The following is a 21,158-nucleotide window of genomic DNA, read 5'->3' on the forward strand; positions in this document are numbered from 1 at the left end:
CTTTCATTATCCTTTCTTGAAATGCACATTGCTGATAAGCCAGAGGGGTGAAAAGAATCTGGAATACGGCATTTCGGACACAAGAGAAAAATACCACAAGGACACTTTTTCCAGTTGTAAAGCAGAATCCATGCGAAAAATGCCATTTAATTTTCATTCAGACCTTGGAAAAAAGTGTGAACTCTGCCATATTCACAAACACTTTTCCACGCAATTGTACACATCCTTTTGAAATTCTTAAGCAAATTTATGTCTCAATCCTCACAAACACCTCCCTATACATTATATCACATGATTAGATTGGAGACCAGGAAGTCACGCAAAGATTCTGGTTTCACTTCCTTCCCCCCGTCCTATTCTTTTGGACATCTCCCAAAAACATAGAAAAGAAAGAATAAAGTTAAAGCTGCTCTCCCTCTCTCCCTATAGGGCTCTGCAGTCATTGTCCTAAACCTCTCTCTCTCTCTCCCACTTTTATTTTTCTACTTGCTACCCATGGAAGGCAGTAACCCTACATACCAGAATCCCTTCTTTTCAAATCCTTATCCTTACTTAACTTTTATTGCTACGTCACTTTTATGCTTATCCTTTTTTTGCCCATTTTTATCAGCATTAGACTCAAAACATGCCCCTTTTATAAGGGTTTGTGCCCTACACGAAACTAACACATGTTGATATATTTTCAAAATAAAAAGATTAATAGATTAAAGTTGATGAAATAGTTAATTAAGTGGAAAGTTTTGAAGGTTAGTCTACTAAATTGAAAGATTTCAAGATCAAGTTAATTGATTAAAACCTATGTATAGTAAGTAGATTAATGATAAAATTTAAAGTGAAAATTTGGTTTTTGGAGTGTACTACTCCACTAACTAGATGAAATTAGTTTCCAACACACAACAAAAGACAATTAATTAATTAATTATGATACCAATCTTTTCTACTTTTTGAAATGGATCAAATCTCTCATACATCTTTGACGACAGAAAAGCTTGTATATAAAAACCTCTCATCAAGAAGGTTTTTGGTGCATTAGTGTGAAGTATAGTCAAGCAAAAGTTTCATTATACCTTAAGATTATTTGATTAAATTTGTTGCACAGCATAATTGGTGTAAGGCCAAATAAGCCTAAAAGAAAGTGGCATTTGCAGCATGTCTTTGAAGCAATTTCTTTCATACTTTTTGACTTTCCAAACCCACAAGCCTAAAAACAACAAAACGTGCATCACTCTCCATCCAGAATTAGAAACCATGGATGTTATATGCAAGGATGTTTGTTAGCCATCACTTTTGAGACATCCAAACCTTAGCTCAACAAGCTCCTTTCAAAAAAATATACTGATAAAACAAGTTCCTACAAATGCCACGTGAACATACTTGTTGAATTGATGTAGAGTGGTCTTCAATTGAGATTCGGACTCCCAACTGCTAAGATCTTGGCATTTCCATGATCCCCTTGAAGCTAAAATAAAGTGATGTGTACCCAAAGAAAGCTCTTTATCCCATAGTTTCTTTTTGGCTTATAATTGGATACCCAGAATCAAGCAGATCCTGAGAAATATCTCCACCACTTCCCGTCTTTAACTAAATTTTGTTCAGCTTTAAGCATTGTAGACTGGTAGTTCTAGTGGTGAGAGACTTGTGGGCTTGACTACCGACCTGTGTTAGAGTGTTGACAGATGTCGACTTCTCAATTAGCTGTTATGTACTAGCAAAGAGAAGTCGGTGCTAAAAGTGCATTGCATTGCCATTATCATTTTCTTTTGCTCTTCTTTGAATGGTTTCAATAACAAATCATTAGTCGTAGTTTCTTTTGTTTTCTTCTTTTCCCAACCTAATTTGCTTTTTTGAACTGAATTTGATCAGGTCAAGTCAACTGACAATGCATCCTTTTTCTTTTTTGGGGAGTTTGGTATGGTGTTATTGGCTGAAATCAGTGTTGCAGAGATAAAGACTAGGGAGCCTGGATGCATTTGTGGTATGGGATTGTTCTGCTTTATGAAACCTTTAATGGAATGTTATGCTAATTACCCCTGACTGCTTAATTAGCAACCCAAGTTTCAATCTCCAAGATGGGAGCTCTGGATGGCATAAACTCCAATTTCCCAGACTTTTTATGTTGAAATCAACTCATAATTAAACAGATATAGATCAATTAATAAAGAAAACGCAGGCCCTTCAAATTATAGAAGTAATGTTGTAAAACAGTATCAGAGGATTTAACAGGATGAAACAATTGTTGAAAAATGAAAAGTCCTGGTACAACACGACTGTTCCCAAATAGAAAGCTCCTTTCTTACAAGGTGATGGAAAAAAATCCTGACCGTGTCCCAGTTAAAGTAAGTCTGCTAAAAAGAAGCATACTTTTCTCAAATCAAGAAAGACAACAATCGTGAAACGTAGGCATCATGAATTAATCTTATTGAAAAAACATGATTCGGAAACAGTGTAGGAAAGAGCAAACAGTCACGACATGCAAGCAATGGTGCCGCATTCTCTGAAGAGCCACGAATGTCAGGAGACTAGGACTTCTTTAAAGAAAAGAATCATGCAAATTAGTGCAGCATCCGTACGAAAGAGAGGAAAACTCAAGAACTATTCAATGGGACATGGACATCATTGATAGGGATAGAGCCCACTTAAGGACTCCAATCTCTTCAGCATTCTTTCATGGCTAAATTCAGATCAGAAGTCAGCCAAATTATTACTAGTGAATAAAGTAGGTTTTCTATTGAAGTAGATGTGTTTCCATTGATCCTATCACCATTGGTGCATCCTTCTAGTTGATGTTTATAAGATTATATATATACCACATGCCTTAGACAAAAGTTATGCAAAACCTTAGATATTTTCCTATATGGAACTATTCCAGTATTTCGTTTTCTAAGAGCAGAATGTTTCTAATAAATTCTGAAATCTTTGACTCAACAACTTAAATATTAACCCTTCCACCCATTCTCCTAAACTTACTAACTTGAGCTGAAGAATCCCCACACTGCTTTTTGGTACAGAGAAAGATGTTTAAATGATAAGCATTGTGAGGCCAAGTTTTGGTCGTTAAAGAGTCCCAATACTCCAGTTCAATGCCTGACCCTGAATCACGAGACAAGTGCATGTTGCAACCAATTAGATAATTAACCAAAATAGAAATGATAGAAGAAGATGTTGCCTCCAAATTTGGGGCATGGCAGTTTTACACCAAACTATTTTTCTTCCAACAAAATAGCCACAAGTTTAATGCATTTTACAGTGAATTCTTCTGGGTTTTCTCCAGCAGGATTATAAAAATGACCAATCCACCAAATCACTTGATCCATTTTCCATGTTGGATGTGGCAAATCAACAACCTTATATATATTGCTTGCTTCACAATGATAAGCTCTTCAATTCTAAAGACAAGGAAAGCTCAAGCTTCTAGTTTGATTGGCTGATATTCACTCTCAGAGGCACCATATTGGATCAAAATTCTCTTGGATCTTTGGTACTGTACTTTTTGTTATTACATTTGTATGTATATATGTTTTACCTTGGTTTCAGAAACATGAAGATGAAGCTGAAACCGAAAGATTTTGTTGAGATTCAAATCAAATAATCAGACCAAATCACTGAATTTAGTTATTTTCTTTTGTTTAGATCAAAGTTAACAATGCAAAAAGTAAAATTATACTGATACCACAATGATTTGTGGTAGCTCACCATTAGAATTCATTAGCTATTATCATCTTATCATAATTGTTCATCAAATAAGTTTACAGCCAATAGATAAAATGGACCCAAAAGAACAAGTGAAGTTGACATATTTAAAAAGAGAAATGAAAATTTTCAACTAGATGTCATTTTAAAATCACTTCAGGGCTCACATCAGTTTAAAGGCTTAAAGCCTTTATATAACAGCTCCCAGTGAAGCAGGTTCCTTTCAGAGGTCTTCTCTTTGTCTCTAATAGTTATCTTTGATTACCAAATGATTAAGAAAGAATTTTTCTTTTTATTTTGAATCTTGTTTCCTATGGAGCAGAAATAATTCTCCAAATTTCTTTCCAGGCCATTTGACTTTGCTTCACAATTCTTTCTTCCAAGTACTCAAGGCTGAGGAGCATTAAAAGAAGGAACCCTCTGTCTCTCTTTGAACAAAACATTTTTCCATTCTTGTCATCTTTTCTGTGGCAGAGTAGTAGTGTTCTTTGCAATTATGGCCTCTCAAACTAAGGGAGCAAAACAGCAACCTGCTTGAAAGTTTGCACCCTCTCCTTCAGCAACAGAAACAGTACCTTGAAAAAGATCAGCTTAGGTCCTTGCTTTTGGTTAAATTATGAAGCGCCTCAGTTCCTCAGGCTCCCTGGATGCCTTGATTTCCATCTGCCCACCTAAAGGTACAGGAAACTCAATTATTACTCTACACCTCTTTCTGCTTTTACTTAGACTCCCTGAATACTTTTTGGTATATCTTTTCCTTTTTGTCATATGTCTTGATTTCCCAACAACCAAATAGTTTATTAATGAAAATTCTGCAATATATATTTTTGTAGCCCATGTTAATGAGTTAGATTTGCTTGATTTTCTAGAGGAGAAGAATTCAAAGAACAAGCAAGTTTACAGCAGGGAATTCCAGGCAATGTTAGATAGTTTGGATGAGGATGACAATTTAGAAGAAGCTGGCCAAGCTACAGAGAAGAAAAGGCGATTATCCATTGATCAGGTTAAGGCCCTGGAGAAGAATTTTGAGGTGGAAAACAAGCTAGAGCCAGAAAGAAAGGTGAAATTAGCAGAGGAACTAGGCCTGCAGCCAAGGCAAGTAGCTATTTGGTTCCAAAATCGCCGTGCCCGTTGGAAGACTAAGCAGTTGGAGAAAGACTATGCTATCCTTAAAGCCCGTTATGATGCTCTCAAGCTTGACTACAGCAATCTTGAAAAAGAAAAAGAAGCTTTAACTGTGAAGGTAGAGTTTATTATTCCCAATTTTGATTGCAGTAATTAGAAGTTAAAATCGTTGAAGCTTAACATGATTTTGAATGCTGAATTGCAGTTAAAAGAGCTGAAAGCTAAGCTCAAAGAAGAGAATTCAGAAAGCAGTCACTCTGTTAAAGAAGATTCTCCAAATTTTTCACAGCAGGCCAAAGACCATGATTTATGTGACAATAATGATGATTCCAATAGAATTGTCAAAGAAGAAAGCAATGTCAATGCTCAGTTATTGATATCACCAGCTTCTTCTTCTTCTTTTCAGTTTAATGGATCTTCTTCATCTTCAGATTCATCAAATCATCAAAGCAGGTTTCAACCATTTGACTCAAGAGTGATTCTGGGTAACATGTATCACCCCCAGTTAGTGAAAGTGGAAGAGCAATGTATGTTTACTGCAGATGAATTTTGCAATTTCTTCTCAGTTGATCAAGCTCCAACTCTTCAATGGTACTTCACGGGGCAGTAAAAAACGAATGAAGTCTCCAAAACCATGAATAAAATAGCCTTAGAAGTTTTGTAATTAGGACTGAAGTTTTGTTCTTCTATTGTTCTTTCCTAAAAAAGGTTAGTATATGCTTCAACAATGATCATCAGCAAAAGTCTGCTGTAAAATTTATAATAGTATAAACTAAAAAAAAGGTGTAAAATGATATCTCAAAATGTAGTCTTTACAATAAGAATAAGCTGCCAATTACTTCATGTAGTAGAAATTATTATTCCAAGTAGTTACTTGACTTGGGTGTAAGTGGAGGATTTCACATCAAGCGAGAGAGGTCTTTTCTCAAGTGCATATGCCTTAGCATGCCAGTTTAATCCAGGGAATTCCTGTTCCAAAATCTGAATAGCAGCAGCGCAAGGCTGGCCGTCCAAATTGAATAGTGGATACATCACTCCTACCACAGTTCCTTTCTTCTCTTTTTGGGAACACCCACTGGTTTGACTGCAAAACCAGGAGCGCTTGAAAGTTGAAACAAAAAACGACATCCCTTCTTCAAAGTTGGGAAGCTTACAACAGTTTTTAATAAGCTGGCATTGAAAATATGACTGGCCAAAGCTGTTTTCCATTTAAGAGAGGCTAGACCAAAACACCCCATTGGTGTAGACAAAGGAGAACCTCTTTTGGTCCAATCTTTTTGCTATTTCCTTTCACTTTTCTTTTTCCCGTCCCTGATGGGCGCCCATCAGCCCCCCATGTGGTTGGTAAAAAGTAGATCCTGACCTATAGCTAACAAAATTGAATGGCCAGAGCATAACAAGACAGAGCTCTTTCTCTTATTTGGTACCACTCCTTGAAAACAAAAGGGACTTGTCTATGCTTTGATGTTTAAAACCCACACACAGTAACCACCCAAATTCCCTTCAAAAGAAGGGGAGTAGGGGTGGGAATTCTCTCAAGTATCAACCATAATATACCAAAACATGAAGGCCTGGATCACAAATGCAGCAGTGGACCTGCTTAACTCCTTGTAAAAACAGTCATCAACTCTGATTGCAATTGATGATAAACCTACTAGAAGGCTAAACAGTTTCCCACTGCACTGAATGCTTAGCCTTCAGCCTATAGCATGTGGAGGAGGAGATAACGCAAGTCCCTTTCCACTTTTCTAGTTTGGGTGGGAAAGAGACAGACCAAAAAGCTGCTGCGACTCTTTGCTCCTCCAAGTCTCTCTCATGTCAGAGACGGGACCCATATGTCATCTATCTTTGACTGTTAATGCCCTATGGAATCTAGCTATAGCTTGTACATGACGTTTCTTTGTGGCAATCCCTAGAACCCACCAAATCTTTCACCCTCGAATTTCATGTGCATCATAGGCAATGCAAACCCTACATGAGGAAGGGAAGCCAAGCCTCCATGCCTCAACAGCCCCACTCCCAAAACCCAATCCTACCATGATTGGCACTCAATTCGTGATAAGCCTATAGGTTGTAGCTTAATTCTTACTCCATTCTTAACATTTACAGTATTTGTTGAGGGCACACTATCCACTGTTCATAGTACTACGACGGTATTTTCACCCTACTTTCAATATGAAATCAGTATAACCCAAAATATGATACTCTTAAAAATAACATACAGAAGGTTTGATTGATAGGGTTTGAATTTGATGTCACTAAATTGACAATTTGTCATCTGTCAGATTGTATATCTTTGTTAAATTGGAACAATAAGGCAAAAGGTAAAGCAACGTAAGCAATAGGAAAGGGACTAAACAACTATCTGTGTATATGCAAGACAATCAAAAGAAGAAGATACGAGCAAACAAATGCTATCCATTCTCCGTATGCAATGTCTTTAGCTTAATTCTTTTATTGAAGGGTTCATTTCCCCAATCTTTGGGCATCCCCACAACTGAAAATCTTATCTCCCTAGTGAGTTATTTGAGTCTAGATCGGTAGACAATGATCATCAAACTTTCAAAAGAACTGTTGTCTGTTCTTTGGTTTTGAATCTGATCATCTGCCATTGCTTTCTGGTTGACAAGATTATCTTTTGTTGTCTTGTTGTTGCTTGCTCCTGGTCTGAGATATGGACCGGAGCTGAAAGGATTTGACACTAGATCAACAGAAAAGATTCTGACAGTGTTAAAACACTAGCTCATCATTGTCCCCAAGCTAACCGATCTAATTAACGTCTACATATAAAAAAACTACGTTTATCCTTTTCTCTCCAAACCATGAACCACGAATCTACAAATTCAATCATGTTAAATATTATTATTTTCTTTTCTTTATGGGTATCGATAATAATTCTTTCACTCGATAACTTGTATAAATAAAAACTTTATTGATTATGTACAAAATACGTTAATTTGAAAGACCATGCTTACTAAATTAATTAAATATTATATTCTTTTTAACATATGATTGAATATTAATGCTTACCAGAAAAATCAAACTTTGCTGCCTAAAGTATGGTGTTATTAAATATTGTCACACATTTAATTTGGCATGTTAGTCTACAGTTGGTTCCCTCAATCAAGCGATCAATGATTCATTAATCGTGTCCCATCACTTTTTAAATTACTAGTGTCGTAGAATTTTATATATATATAGATATTTTTGCACGACTAACGTTTCTGATTATTAAAAACGTGATATTATTTTATAATTAAATGATGTGACTTGTAGGCTTTAGGTACCTTGATTGCCAAATCATTTGAGCAAAGGGAAATTTTATTAAAGCCCGGGTGGATAGACTAGGCTGTAGCATAGTTGACATTTCCGACTTTGCGTGTTACTACTATGTTCTTATTTGTATAATAGATGTCCATTCTGTCGCATGTTTTTAGCTTGGGTAAATACACTAATCTTTATTTTAATTATAATTTTATATAAATTTATTAGTAGTTAAGACAGGCAATTTGTTTTTGAAAAATATTTTTTGTTGAATATATAAGTCTAATCATTAATAATTATTAATATTTTTATTAATTTAATGATATAATAATATTTTTTGAATAATTTTACACTATTAATTTTTAAAATTATCAAATTATCTAAATTATAATTTTTTATTTTAAAATTTTTTTTATTTAAAAAAATCTTTTTACTTTACTTCTCGCCAATCGATCAACTTGCGACTAGATCTAACTAGAGAGCGTTAAATCCGATCAAATCTTGAGTCGAGATGCATGCTCTCCTAAGAGAGCACCGTCAAATCGCGCTTCCCTTGGAGACTTCTCCTTGGATCTAGCATTCCATAACTTGATTTGGTTGCAAGTGGTTAATCAGTGTAAGTGAGTGTCGCCGATCGAGCTGAGATAAAAAAAAATAGTAAAAAAAAAGTTGAGAAAGAATATTGATATTTTAAATATTTCATATTTATCTATTAATGTCGTTTATATGTTTAGGGTAGATTATATATTTTGAAAATTAATTGACCTGTGTGAAATTATGGACAAAACTTAGAGGGTTAGTATATTTTACCCTTTTAGTTTATATTTTAAACATAGATCAAATTCTAATGTCTTTCTATTAAAGTTTTAGCATAATAATTTAAATTTTTTTTAAATTATTTAAAAAGTTTCAAATAAACACTTATTCTTTTATTATGCTCAATCAAATTCTTATATTTTTATTTTTGAACAAATAAAATTTTATAACTAACTGTTAATTAATTGATATTAGTTAAAATATCATTTATCATTTTATATTCACATAATGTTGATGTGAAAGGTAAAAATGTCACATTATCATGTCATAATAGCGTATCATCATTTACTATGACATGTCAATATATTACGTTAACACTGTAAGATATAAAATGACAAATAATATATTGATTGAAGCAGTTAGTCAATCAATTATTAGTTATAATGGCTTATTTAATATAAAATAAAAAAAAACTTGATTGAATATAATAAAAGAATAAAGATTTACTTGAATTTTTTTGAAGAATTTGTAAACTTTTTTAAATGTTATAGTTAAAATTTTAAATTTGTTATACTATTTATTTAATTTTAATATCCAAAAGTTAATGAATTAATTTTCTTAGAATATAAAAATAAAGTACCAAATGCTTAAAAAAATTTAATAAAGAAAGTAGTGTTTTTGGTTCGTTGGGACATAAAAAATAAAGATAGAATAGTATGAAAATAGAATCTCACTAAATTAATTTAAGGAGTCAAGAAATTTGGGCTAATGTGACTATCTTTCTATCAGCCGAACAAATTGAGGCCCAACTTTTCCTGGGCCTGATGGATCATCGTCGTTCTTATGAAGAAAAAAAGGGTCCAGAAAACCCCTGGAACCCTTCCCTGCTCAGTTCCTCTTCTCTCATCTGCTAAACCCTCGAACCAGTGAGTTTCCTTCTAGTTCTGACAGTAAGGGGTGATAAATTCGTTTAATCCAATAATGATGGCTTAATTCTGGTTTTTCAGGGTTTAAAAATTTGTTTAAAACGAGGAGAAAATGCCGCTGGGCCTGATATTAGGGATAGGAAGGGCGTTTCGAAGGAAGCGTACCTCATCACTCGACATTCTCTCGTCGAAACGGGCCCCTAGAGATTACTACAAGGGAAAGAATTGCAAGTCTACGGGTTTCCACACTCGCAAAGGTTCCATACACTTGTCCTCAAATTTTAATGCTCTTTATTATTTTGGTTTGGTTTTGAGGTTATTGTTAGTTTTGATAAGCATAAGAAATGAATATTTTTAATGGACTTATTGTTGGAATCTTTGATTGATTTAATTTTGGTGTTGGTTAATTGAGTGAATGGTTATTATCTCTGTTCATTTTATTCAGGTTCAGTATGTAAAACTATGGACTCTGAAAATACTTGATTTTTATCTTCCTGATGGTTTTGATTCAATCACCGTGGTTGGCTATACTTTTGTGAATTACCATATAGAATTTTCAATGTACATTATCGAAATGTCACAGGACTCAATACTGCACATTATCATTATAGTCACTCTGCTTCTGCTTTTTATGTTCTTGAGTTTTAATTGATAATCTAATGGACATGAATGTAGTCATGTGTATATATGTGGCCTAAAGTCCTTTTAATAGTCGAATGAGATATGCATTGCTAACTTTGAATGTTTAAAGAAGATCAAGTTATTAGGCTTTGAGGTTATGATCACAAGTTAAAAAATTCGGCATTTTGTATGCCTGCAACTGCAAGTTCTGTTATTAATAGTAGAGCCATGTCATGAAAAATTACAGATACAAGCCATTCAAAAAAACCAAAAATTACAAATACAAGTTCCATATTACCATACATAGTTTGAATTATAATCCAATTATTTTGGACTTTTGCATGAAACATTGTAATTTTAAATGCTTGAACTGTATGTGTATGCTTTTTGTTTGAAGTATAACTGAAAAATATGCTGCAGGTGGATATGTTCTGATGCAGGAGAAGTTACCCAACTATGTTGTTCCTGATTTGACTGACGTCAAGGTAGTTTTACTGCTTACTTTCATTTTTTAAAATTTCCATTTTCTATCTGTGGATTGAGTATTCTAATGAGGTGCAAATCACTGGTTGTCCGGGAAACTTATTAGTCTCCCCTTTCCAAAGTTCATAGGGCAGTTTCAGGGAAAGGTTATGCTTTCGGATGCTTTAGTAAATAGCATGGAAGTGTCATGACCGTAGAAATTTGATTTTTAAAGGCTTGGTCTTGTACATAGAGGGGCTCGCAGATAGTATAGAAGCCTTGTGGTTGACTGTACTGGAACTAGGTCTCTTGTCTTTGTGGAACTGAATCAGCCCAGATAACTGTACCATTATGCTCTCTGCCACCCACCCAAAGCCATGTCTCCTTTTGCTTTCTAACTAAATGGTCTTATACTGCTGATTGAATTGTAAGTTAGGTTTCACTTTTAAAAAATTAATGCTGGTTTTGCCAAACCAAATAATGCATATATCAAAGAATTGCACTTTTCTGGGTTGGTGGCCTGATTATTTTGGATTTGTGATCTTGGTATTGGGAAGCCCACTTATGACGTTAATTGTGCCTGAAAGAGGGGTGTATTTGGTCCAATACTGAGGCCTTATCTTGATTAAGTATGTTTTTCTTGTATGACTGACTTTTATTTAATTTTAGCTGAGACTTGGCATGTTTTGGTAATCTCTATACTTGATTCGTTCAGTGGATTGGCCCAAAAGGAGAATCGTATTCATCACACACTTTGCACCTGTGGCTTGATGTCCCTAAACGGTTGTTAATGGCTATTTTGTTTCCAAACAGTCTGAGCTGTCTACTTTGTCTTTGCCGATGACGTGTCTGCATCTTGTGCTGATCTGGGTTGCCCTTGTTCTTGCAGCTTAAACCTTATGTATCCCAGTGCCCGAGAGAAGTCAAAACCACAGAGGTTTCCAAATCAGCTAAATAATCAGATTGAATGAGAAGAATTGTTTGATCTTTTCTTTCGCATCTAACTGCAGACTGCAGTTATGTTGAACAAGTTGGAACATGTTCTTGTGGTGTCGAGTGGCAAGCTGGGGTTCTTGGCAGTTCTCTATTCTAGTGCTAGTTCCTATACTATTAACAATTACCTTTAATATTGAGATATGGTTGCTTAAGATAAATGTATGAAAGTTCAACTGGAGAGCATCATTTAGATGAACATATAACATGTTTTTGCTGAAACCCATCAATAGCACAATGAGATGATATTGTCTTGAACATTTGAGCTCATCCGTGTCAAACTTTTCAATCCCTTTTTATTGAGATGACAGGTGTAAAATTGAAATTCTTTTCCTTGGATTCACCAATTTTGCTTCAGAATTTGTTGCAAAACTAAATTGGAAGTATCCTCTCATCAAACTCTCTAGTTTATGGTGTCTATCCAATAACTATAAAGTTCAGCAATCAGCAAGCGGTGTCGAGCTCAATTAGTTTAATATGAATAAAGTCAAGATTATCAGTGTCCTTATCGTGTTCTTTTCGAGTTTTTATATATTCCCAAACATACACAAGGCCGACATACGAAGTCTTTAGTACACACGGTCGACATACGGAGGGTTTTCGTGTCGTCATTCCCAGAGTCAAACTCAACAGGTTGGCCATGGTAATGGGGGAGCAGGACATTTTGAAGGAGATGGAAATTTAGGTAGAGATGAGTGTGTAAAGCCTTTATTACGACATTACAGATGTAATGGGCCTTTAAAAGGCTGAAAGGATTCCCACTCCCTGCTTCCAAGTACCATATCCTACCAGGCTTTCCGCGTCTTAATAAAATCTTTGTCCCAGATGAGTCAGTACACCAGCCTTGCTTGTTTCCTCCCAACTCAAAGGATTTTGCTTTTGACATGTTCGACCAGCTCCTTTTTCCGGTTGCTTAATTTGTTTTGATTACACAAAGAAAAGCTTCTTTGCCGCCCACAGTTCCACTTGGAAATGAGGTGAAATTAAAATATTATAGTATAAAGTTGGGAAGCAAAAGCCATCCTCTCCCCAAGCTGCAAGGGCAAAAAAAAAAAGGTGAAAGGATAAGATCATTCCATTTGGGCATAGTCTGTGTGCGTTGCAAAAGTTTAATGTGAAATTAATGAAGAAAGAACTGATCATGCGGTGTGGATTACGAGTTCCAACTCTTTATTACCCACCAATTAAACATGTGTTATACGTTTCATTAGTCAATTTCTCTTTTATTAAGCATGCTCTTAACATGCCAATAGATTCCTTATGCGAGGATGCTGGAAACAAATTTTGATGCACCTCCTCTACCAACAAAAAAACAAAAAAAAAAATTAAGTCAACCCATGTGTTTAGACTAAAAAGACTTAATTGTCACTCATTGTACTCACTTATTTGATTATTATTTTCCTTAATTGGCGTTCTATAACAACAATTCTATTCGAAGAATAAAATTCAAATTCAAATTTTAAAAAATACCATAAATGGTCAAACTCTTTTTAGGCTTTTGTTACCCCAAATATTAATCCATCGAATTCAGAAATAAGTAGTGAATAAATAACTTTTTGGATAAAAATAATTAGTAGTAAATAAATTGTTGGGGATTGGTTCAATGGTGATAAAAATATTTCTTTGGGGGCTCAAGACATGGCACTGAAAATACAGGGAGACAAAACAGTAAAGACGGCTCCATACTTCCATGGTTTCTTTTGGCAAAGTATTTAAAAAATTTTATCTCGGGATGTTAACGTGGAAAAGTCTGATTGGGCATTTACTTAATTTATACTTTACAATTTTTAACATTTCACTTCTCGGATGGCCTAATATTATACATTAGAGAAAATTGTAAAAAATATTTTTTTAATAAAAATATTTTTAAAATAATCATCAAATAAATTTAATTATTTTTAATCATATTTAATCATGACTTAAAAAAAATACTCTTAAAATTATTACAAATAAATTAAATTACTTATCATAATTTCTCTCTATCTGTATTTTTTATTTTCCTCTCACATCATCCGGCTCTTGTTAATTTTATCGATTTTTCCTTTCAGCATTTGTCTGCTATGTTCTCTATTTCTCTCTCTCGTCTTTTTAAGATATCAAATAATGATTTTGATGTGCTTGGGATAAGTGGTTATTTAGAAAATTTGATTTTTAGGTATTTTGATTGAAATAAAAATGGTAAAAATGATCGCAAATGTTTTACATAATTTTTAATTGGATCAATTTGAGACCTAAATACGAATAAACTTAAGAATTTAAAATTTATAAACCTAGAGTTTCAGAGGAAATTTTTTTAATATATAGTAGAAATAAGTGTTTTTGATAAAAAAATTTATATTTTGATTTATGAAAATATGTTAAAAATATTTTAATCGATGCCAAATTGTAAAAAAAAACAAAACAAAATGAAGACAGTTGAAAGGATTTAAAGTTTTAATTCGTAAGTAACAACAACATTTTAAATATTAAAGTGTAACATAATTTTTTTAAACATGACGTGTAACAATAATAATTTTTCAATATAACATATAATAATAATATTTTTTTTAAAACATGACGTGTAATAATAATAATTTTTCAATATGATATATAATAATAATATTTTTTTTAACATGACGTGTAACAATAATATTTTTTTATAACTTGATGTGTAACAACCTTTTTTAATGATGACGTATTACATGTTTTTGTACATAATATGTAACAATAATATGTTTTTTTAAAGTAACATGTAACAATATTTTTTAAGTATAACGTGAAATATGTTTTTATACATGATATATAATAATAATATTTTTTTAACATGACATATAATATCATGTAATGACGTGTAATATTATTAAAAATAATTTTATTCAATTTTAAAAAAATTAAAATTATAAAAAAATATTTTTAAAAATATCTTACCTTTAAATGTTATTTGTTAAAATACGTTTTATTACTAATAAGACTTCCTCGATTTTCTAGGCCGCCCTTACAGAAAGCTTGTCTCATTCCACACTTCACCGATTCTATAGAAACCATCTAAACCACCGACTCAACAATCTAGTGGACCCCATCCAACTTTCTTTCAATCAGTGCCGTTCATTTATTCCATATCCAATTTTTCCAACACTATAAACCCACAGACAGTCAAAAGCGAAATTTAAAGAAATCACTAAGGAAACCTCCCATGAACTCTCTTGGAAAGGCACCCACTCTTTGCTTTATATATAGTTTGGTTTTGTTTATGTACTCAAAAGGCTAAAGGCGCAGCCAAGACCAAGACTCCCGCAAGATGAGAAGAAAAAATCTAATGGCAAACTTGAGCAGATCAAAGGATGTTGTAGGTGGACGATCGAAGCCGAATGAAGGATGCAGAAGACACCCAAAGCACAGGCAGTCGCCAGGGGTTTGTTCACTTTGTTTGGGAGAGAAACTATCTCAATTATCAGCTCATACTAGCTCACGTAGTATTACTACTACAGTTTCCTCTTCTTCTTCTTCTTCTTCTTTGTCATCTTACCATTCTTCATCCTCAGCTAGTTCTTGTTCCTCTCCCATGCATCGTTATCGTTTTACTACAGAAGGAAAGGGTACTTCCTTGTCTTTGTTATTGTTTAGTGGCAAAAACATACTCACTAAGAGCAGATCACTAGCTTTTGCTTCGAGAATGAGAAGGAAAGAAGGTGATGATAAGAAGAAGAAAGATGGGTTCCTGTCAAAATTGCTTCATCCAAGAAGCAGTAAGAAGATGGAGGAAGCTGCTGGTTTGATGCACTCTAGGACTATGAGAGAGATGCTGACCAGCAGGGTTCATTAATGGTCGTTTTTTTTTTTTGTTGATTCTCGTTTGTTTCATTCTTTATCAAGCATCATTTTCCTTGATAGATTAGAATTCAGCTAGCTGTTAGTAATTTGTAAACACTTAAAAAAAAATGAATGAATGAAAAAGAATATTAAGCAGAATTACATGCTAAATGCATGTACTTTGCATATACATCTTTGTATTTTGGTTGATCTAAGCAGAGAGTTCCATGTTTCTGTCTGTACCTACTGATAAATTATGTATTGTACTTTCAGAGGCATTAGTACGATATTATTTTTTCCTATTGTTGTTCCATTCTTGGAGAAATGGGACGGAAACGATCAGAGTATAAGGTTTCGTTGTCATGCGCTTGTGGCTTGTGTGAGGAAACGTTGTTTAATTTTGTCTGTGTAAAAAGAAAGGACAAAAGTTCCATATGTTACAGCAAATATCAGTCTGGCGCTGTTAAGCTGTGGGCCGATGGCCCTGTCGCACGTCTCTGCCTCCAAGAAATTTCTTGGGTTGCCAAAATTCAAAGATTCAAGCTTCAAACTCTACTTGTGCTTTTAGTTTGATTTGTATCTTTCAGGACCTACTTCCTTACTAAAAATCAAAATTAAAAATAGGAAAAGCCCATATTGACAGCCAAGTAAAACACGACAGGACTCTCTCAAGTTCTTAGCAACTTCTTATGTGAGCTCGTTCAAACTTTTTAAGTTGGCACAAGAAATTCGTAAAAAATATGGACAGCTGGCAGAAACCCAGATCAAATTCTTGGCAATTTGCGTAATTCAAAGTTCAAACATAGATTGTTGAGATTTAACTTTCTAATTAAGTTAACAAATTTAATAAGGAGACCCGTTAAGTTTAAACAATTTGAATCCGTCTTCTTAAGCAACAAGGAAGGATACGCTTCGCTTCCTGGTCTTTAGGCCAAAATATACGCTATGTATATATATATATCTTGGAACAAGTGGCCCCTTGAAGAATATGGAAATTGAACCCGGAAAGGGACGGGTGGGTCTCCATTTTCATGAACCTCAAAATTTCCGTTGAAGACCGAAGAATAATTCAGAAGTCAATGTTCCTTATGCTTACTAATGAGAAATAGGCGAAGGAAATAGATAAAACGGATGTAATGTGTGCTTGACAGATTCCGCAAGGCGAATATTCAACGAAATTGGGGTTCCTTTCACAATCAAACACACTAGTAGTTTGATACTTGTCATGTGGGAGAAGATGTCAAGACACAGATTAAAATTTTTAAATTGTTAAAGTACTTAAGCAAGCTCTGATAGATTAGTTAATACCACCTTAACTAACCATCAAAACTTTGAAGGCTTAAACTAATAAGCTGGGATTAAACTTATATATGTATTATAGTTGTATCTTCCACCAGTGCTTCTGTCACAATTTCTACCCCATGCAGAGCCATTATTGCAAAATGCTGGCAGACTACTACATTCGGAATATCACGTAAGATATTATTCATAATCGTTTGTGACAGATTGATTTCATGTGATGACACCGCATTAGATTTGACTGACCCATCATTGTAATCACTGTCTTCCTTGGTTCCATCTGCCATTTGTTTAGTTGTTTTTCTTGTTTCGCTCTGAACTACTTTGTGTACTCCGTATCAGACATGGATTTGATGGGAAAAAAATGAATTTTATATAAGAGGAGAGTGGTTATGTTTTGATCCTAGTTGATGGTGTATTGAGCGTCAATTCAGTACCCAGTTTTTTATTCGCATTTAAGATCTCCTGGCTAAGGTCGCTGGAGGCAGAGTTTTTTGTGGCCACCAGGCACCAATTCGGACTTTTCAAATGGGCCGTCGTTAGCTAAGAGGAGGAACTAAATTTGGGCTGAATGAGCCACGTAGCCTGTAGCCTCTGGACCTCTAGCCTGGCTAAGTAGGACTCCTTGATGGGCAGGCTCTCCGCCAAGTGGACCTTCACTGCCCAACTTTGTTTTCCCTAGTTGAAGAGGCAAGCCAATTCACACAACAATTTGTTACTAACTAAATCAATTATGATAACGATGGCTTAAGTAGCAACGGTAGCCATACCAATTGTACAGAGTAAAGTTAACACCAATAAAGCTAAAAGCACATAATTATGCAAACCCAACTTGGCAAGATTGTGTGCCCATTATTTGCAAGAAAATAATGATGTGACTGTTAAACAACTACTAAATAGGCTTGAACAGCCTCACTACATTGTTAAAGCAGCATTATGTCAAATTATGTCATGCCCATAAATTGGCATGGTCCGGGCCCAGAAAAAACCAGTGGAACGATTACAGTTGGCGATATGTAAATTCCTGTAAATCAGAAACAGGCAAAGCAACACTCATAGAAGTGGACGTTGAAGTTACACTGACAACGATATTAACCCACCCCCCCTTTCCCAGTTTCCACTGGCCTGGAATAAAAAACTCCACAACAAATATGTTCCATCATTCCCCATTCCTTTCCTTTCCCAATTGCTTTTCCTTCAATGTAAATGCGTTTTTCTTTATTGTTTTGCTCATTGTGTAATCATGGTTGGCTGGGCTGAGGCAGTGAGGCTCTTTGCCACAGTGTTAACATCCCACCAATACGTGAGAAAGAAGATAGGTTTGAACGCTAGTGTTTTCCGATTATTTAGGTGTTTAACGGGTCAATTTCCTTCCCACTAAAAGAGCAACCTGTTCCACTACTTCCAAGTTCCAACTACCATCCCCCCTAACTTGCGTGCACGGTAGTTGACTAGTAGTCTTTGTTTGTCTCATTCCTACGAGAAAAGTGGTTCTCTTTTGCTGAAATTTATGTTGACAAGATTCAAGACTTCATTCACTTTCTTATCTTTCAGTTTCCTGGATTAAAGACGTTAATATTCAGATAGTGGAATGTGAGTCTGCCTCTTACACAGTTACTTATACCAATATAAAACATCAAAACAAATAATTGGGTTGTGTTACCTTATGTCCACAAGCACTTTCATTAAGGTAATATTCTAGTAATAATTATTCCTTATTTAATGGACTTTCCTCGTCTAATTTAAGAAGAATAATGTATCAACTACTACAATTCATATAATTTTATGCAAATAACTACTTAACTAGGGCATATAAGAACTGTTTGTTAACACTTAACAAACTTTAACTTACCCCCACCACCTCAAGTCCTTAACTATCTTTGGCTGCAGGGATAAAGTAAGTGTGTTGCCTAAAATTAACAGGGTATTGCGCTGTACTACTGTGACAGAAGCCTACAGAGGTTAGCCTCTATTTTCAAAGGCGATCAAGCTGAAAGTCATTGCATGAATTTTTGAGCTGGTGAGATTCAAATCTTAAATCTCGCTGATCGTAGCATAATGACCAATTATCTCAAAATAAAATTTGATCGGAAAATTAAGCTAAACGGCACAGTATATCCATTGCTTTGCTTGGTCCCCCAGCACATAGACTACATTTTTCTAACTCAGAGGCTGGCTCGTCTTTGTTTGTTTTGTTTGCAGCTTTGAATAAAGTTCCCACGATTTAGCCCCACTGGAAAAAAAAAAAAAGACGAAAGCAGGGAGCAATTTAATGCATTGTTCCAGCATTCTTTCTATTCAAACTTTTTGTTTTTATACAAGAAAATGAGGGCGACGGTGATAAGAATAAAACAGGAGTTGACCCTAGGCTTATCGTGCGCATTACGGGATTTCATGCGCTTGGATTTCCAAGTCATGCTAAAAATATTGATGATATTAATTGAGTTGATGTTGAACACTGCTTGAACTAATGAACGATCTTGCCATTGCTGACAAATCTCAAATCGATTACAGTCTTCCATTAGAGCGGCATCAACAATGAGTCAATGATCATTTCTGAGAATTACATAGCAGTTTGCAGACAGCTGAGCCACAAACTTTGGTGTCAAGTTACGTCATAAGACTCAAAGAGAATCCCATTGGAAACGGGTCGGTGCGTTTTTTTATGGCTGAATTTTTAAGTTTAGGACAAAAAAGATTTATAGAGTTTTGTTTTGTTTCTTTATTTACACGTTAATAATGCCAACTGGGCTTGAGTATATGAAGGATAAACTCATTTTATTTGAGTTCACTTTTCATAAATCACATATTAACATCAACACCTCAACCGACGTGAATTTATCGTTGCTATTCCGCTGTAACTTTCATTGCAATTATCAATGGTTGGTAGTCCTTCTTAATTCTCCTCCTTTTGTCAAATCATTTTCTTCTAAAAATAGACCCAAGATCATGATGGGGCAATCGTAGGCTTACAATTTCACAACTTAATTCATCTCCGTTCTCATGTGACAATCTATTATTAAAGCAAAAGAAATACAATTTCACAAAAAGAAAAAGAAAAAGAAAACTCTAATAAGAGCACGAGTTGATTAGGATTAATGCTGTAACACTTGCTAATGGAATGCTTTTAATACTACTTACAAATTTTTCAACTACCCGAAGGAGAGAACTCCGTACAGTTTTTTGGCTCCGTGATCTTTTGCATGTGCTGCTGTTCTTTTCTTGATGCCGAGTGTTTCCTTCGAAATTGAAAGAAACGAATCGCAGATGGAAGCGTGAAGGACCTACGGACCCACCTGACCCTAATCATTTTATTAGAACTTGCAAGGAGTCACGTATACAACCGTGAATTTCCCTTGAAATTCCTCTTATTCGGTTGTCCACATAATGCTTGCCACGTAGATTATTAGATATGTGATGCCTTACCTAATTAACACGTCAAAAGTGGTCACAATGCACGTCGATCAGTGGGCATAATCACATGAAATTGTCAACAAGTTTTTGTTAATAATAAGACGGAAAATCAGTATTATTCCATTCCCCACTCTAAAAATTCTCGATTATGTCATGTGCTTTGATTATTACATGATAAGGATTAAGGATTCACTCCCAATCGAGGGGTAGTATAGGATTGAATGATTCATTCGTCGATAGGGTTTCTTTAGCCTTGTTTGCTCGTACCGCGTAATTTCCATTATTGGCAAGTATTTATTTATAGCTTCTAGCCTTCTACATAATGGCAATAAATCGAGCCTAATTTTTCAAAACTAAACTGCTAAAATAGTCTACACTTATCAGCTACACATTCTGCATGAGGCAAATGATGGAGAGAATCTGAAGTTTTGCTTCTAAATTATCTAACCTTAACTATCATTTTTAGCAATCTATCCATAACCTTTTCTGAGTCTACCCTATTAGTAGTTGTGTTAATGAGGGGGACTCGGCATTGGAGAATTAGAAAATTGGAACCATTTTTGCAATCACCAACAGGCCTGGACTGAACCAACTGATCAAGCAAGCTATTTTGGTTCATTTTTGGCTAATTCCTAGCCCAAGTGGTTTGTTCCATAGATGTGGTGTTACACCAAAGAGAGGACATAGAAATTTCTACAAATCAGACTGTGAAGAACATGGCACCATCGCCATGCCACGAGTAGATATATAGCTGTTGTTATTGTAGGTGCGGGCCGAAATGAATCCCCATGATTCCATGTTTGTGAACGTGACCGATGG

At 34.8% G+C, this 21,158-nt stretch overlaps 3 protein-coding genes across 4 annotated transcripts; all 3 read left to right on the forward strand.

Annotated features, from left to right (window-relative positions):
* LOC18592108 (homeobox-leucine zipper protein ATHB-6) lies at positions 3,897-5,723 on the forward strand. Its single transcript, XM_018126385.1, has 3 exons — positions 3,897-4,367; positions 4,560-4,933; positions 5,021-5,723. Exons 1-3 carry the CDS (start codon positions 4,307-4,309, stop codon positions 5,423-5,425), a joined length of 840 nt encoding a protein of 279 aa, XP_017981874.1. The 5' UTR covers positions 3,897-4,306; the 3' UTR covers positions 5,426-5,723.
* Positions 9,671-12,107, forward strand: LOC18592110 (39S ribosomal protein L41-A, mitochondrial). 2 transcript variants are annotated; one of them, XM_007018642.2, is made up of 4 exons: positions 9,671-9,761; positions 9,843-10,018; positions 10,803-10,867; positions 11,734-12,107. In XM_007018642.2, the coding sequence occupies exons 2-4, from the start codon at positions 9,874-9,876 to the stop codon at positions 11,800-11,802; spliced, it is 279 nt and encodes a 92-aa protein (XP_007018704.2). In that variant the 5' UTR covers positions 9,671-9,761; positions 9,843-9,873; the 3' UTR covers positions 11,803-12,107. The 2 variants fall into 2 exon arrangements, with proteins under 2 accessions (XP_007018704.2, XP_017980878.1); XM_018125389.1 differs by lacking the exon at positions 11,734-12,107 and adding an exon at positions 11,560-11,725 and having other exon boundaries at positions 9,684-9,761.
* On the forward strand, positions 15,005-15,932 carry LOC18592112. The gene has a single exon (XM_007018644.2). The coding sequence runs from the start codon at positions 15,115-15,117 to the stop codon at positions 15,637-15,639; it is 525 nt and encodes a 174-aa protein (XP_007018706.2). The 5' UTR covers positions 15,005-15,114; the 3' UTR covers positions 15,640-15,932.

The sequence above is a fragment of the Theobroma cacao genome, chromosome 8 (genome assembly GCF_000208745.1).
Source record: "Theobroma cacao cultivar B97-61/B2 chromosome 8, Criollo_cocoa_genome_V2, whole genome shotgun sequence".
Taxonomy (NCBI): domain Eukaryota; kingdom Viridiplantae; phylum Streptophyta; class Magnoliopsida; order Malvales; family Malvaceae; genus Theobroma; species Theobroma cacao.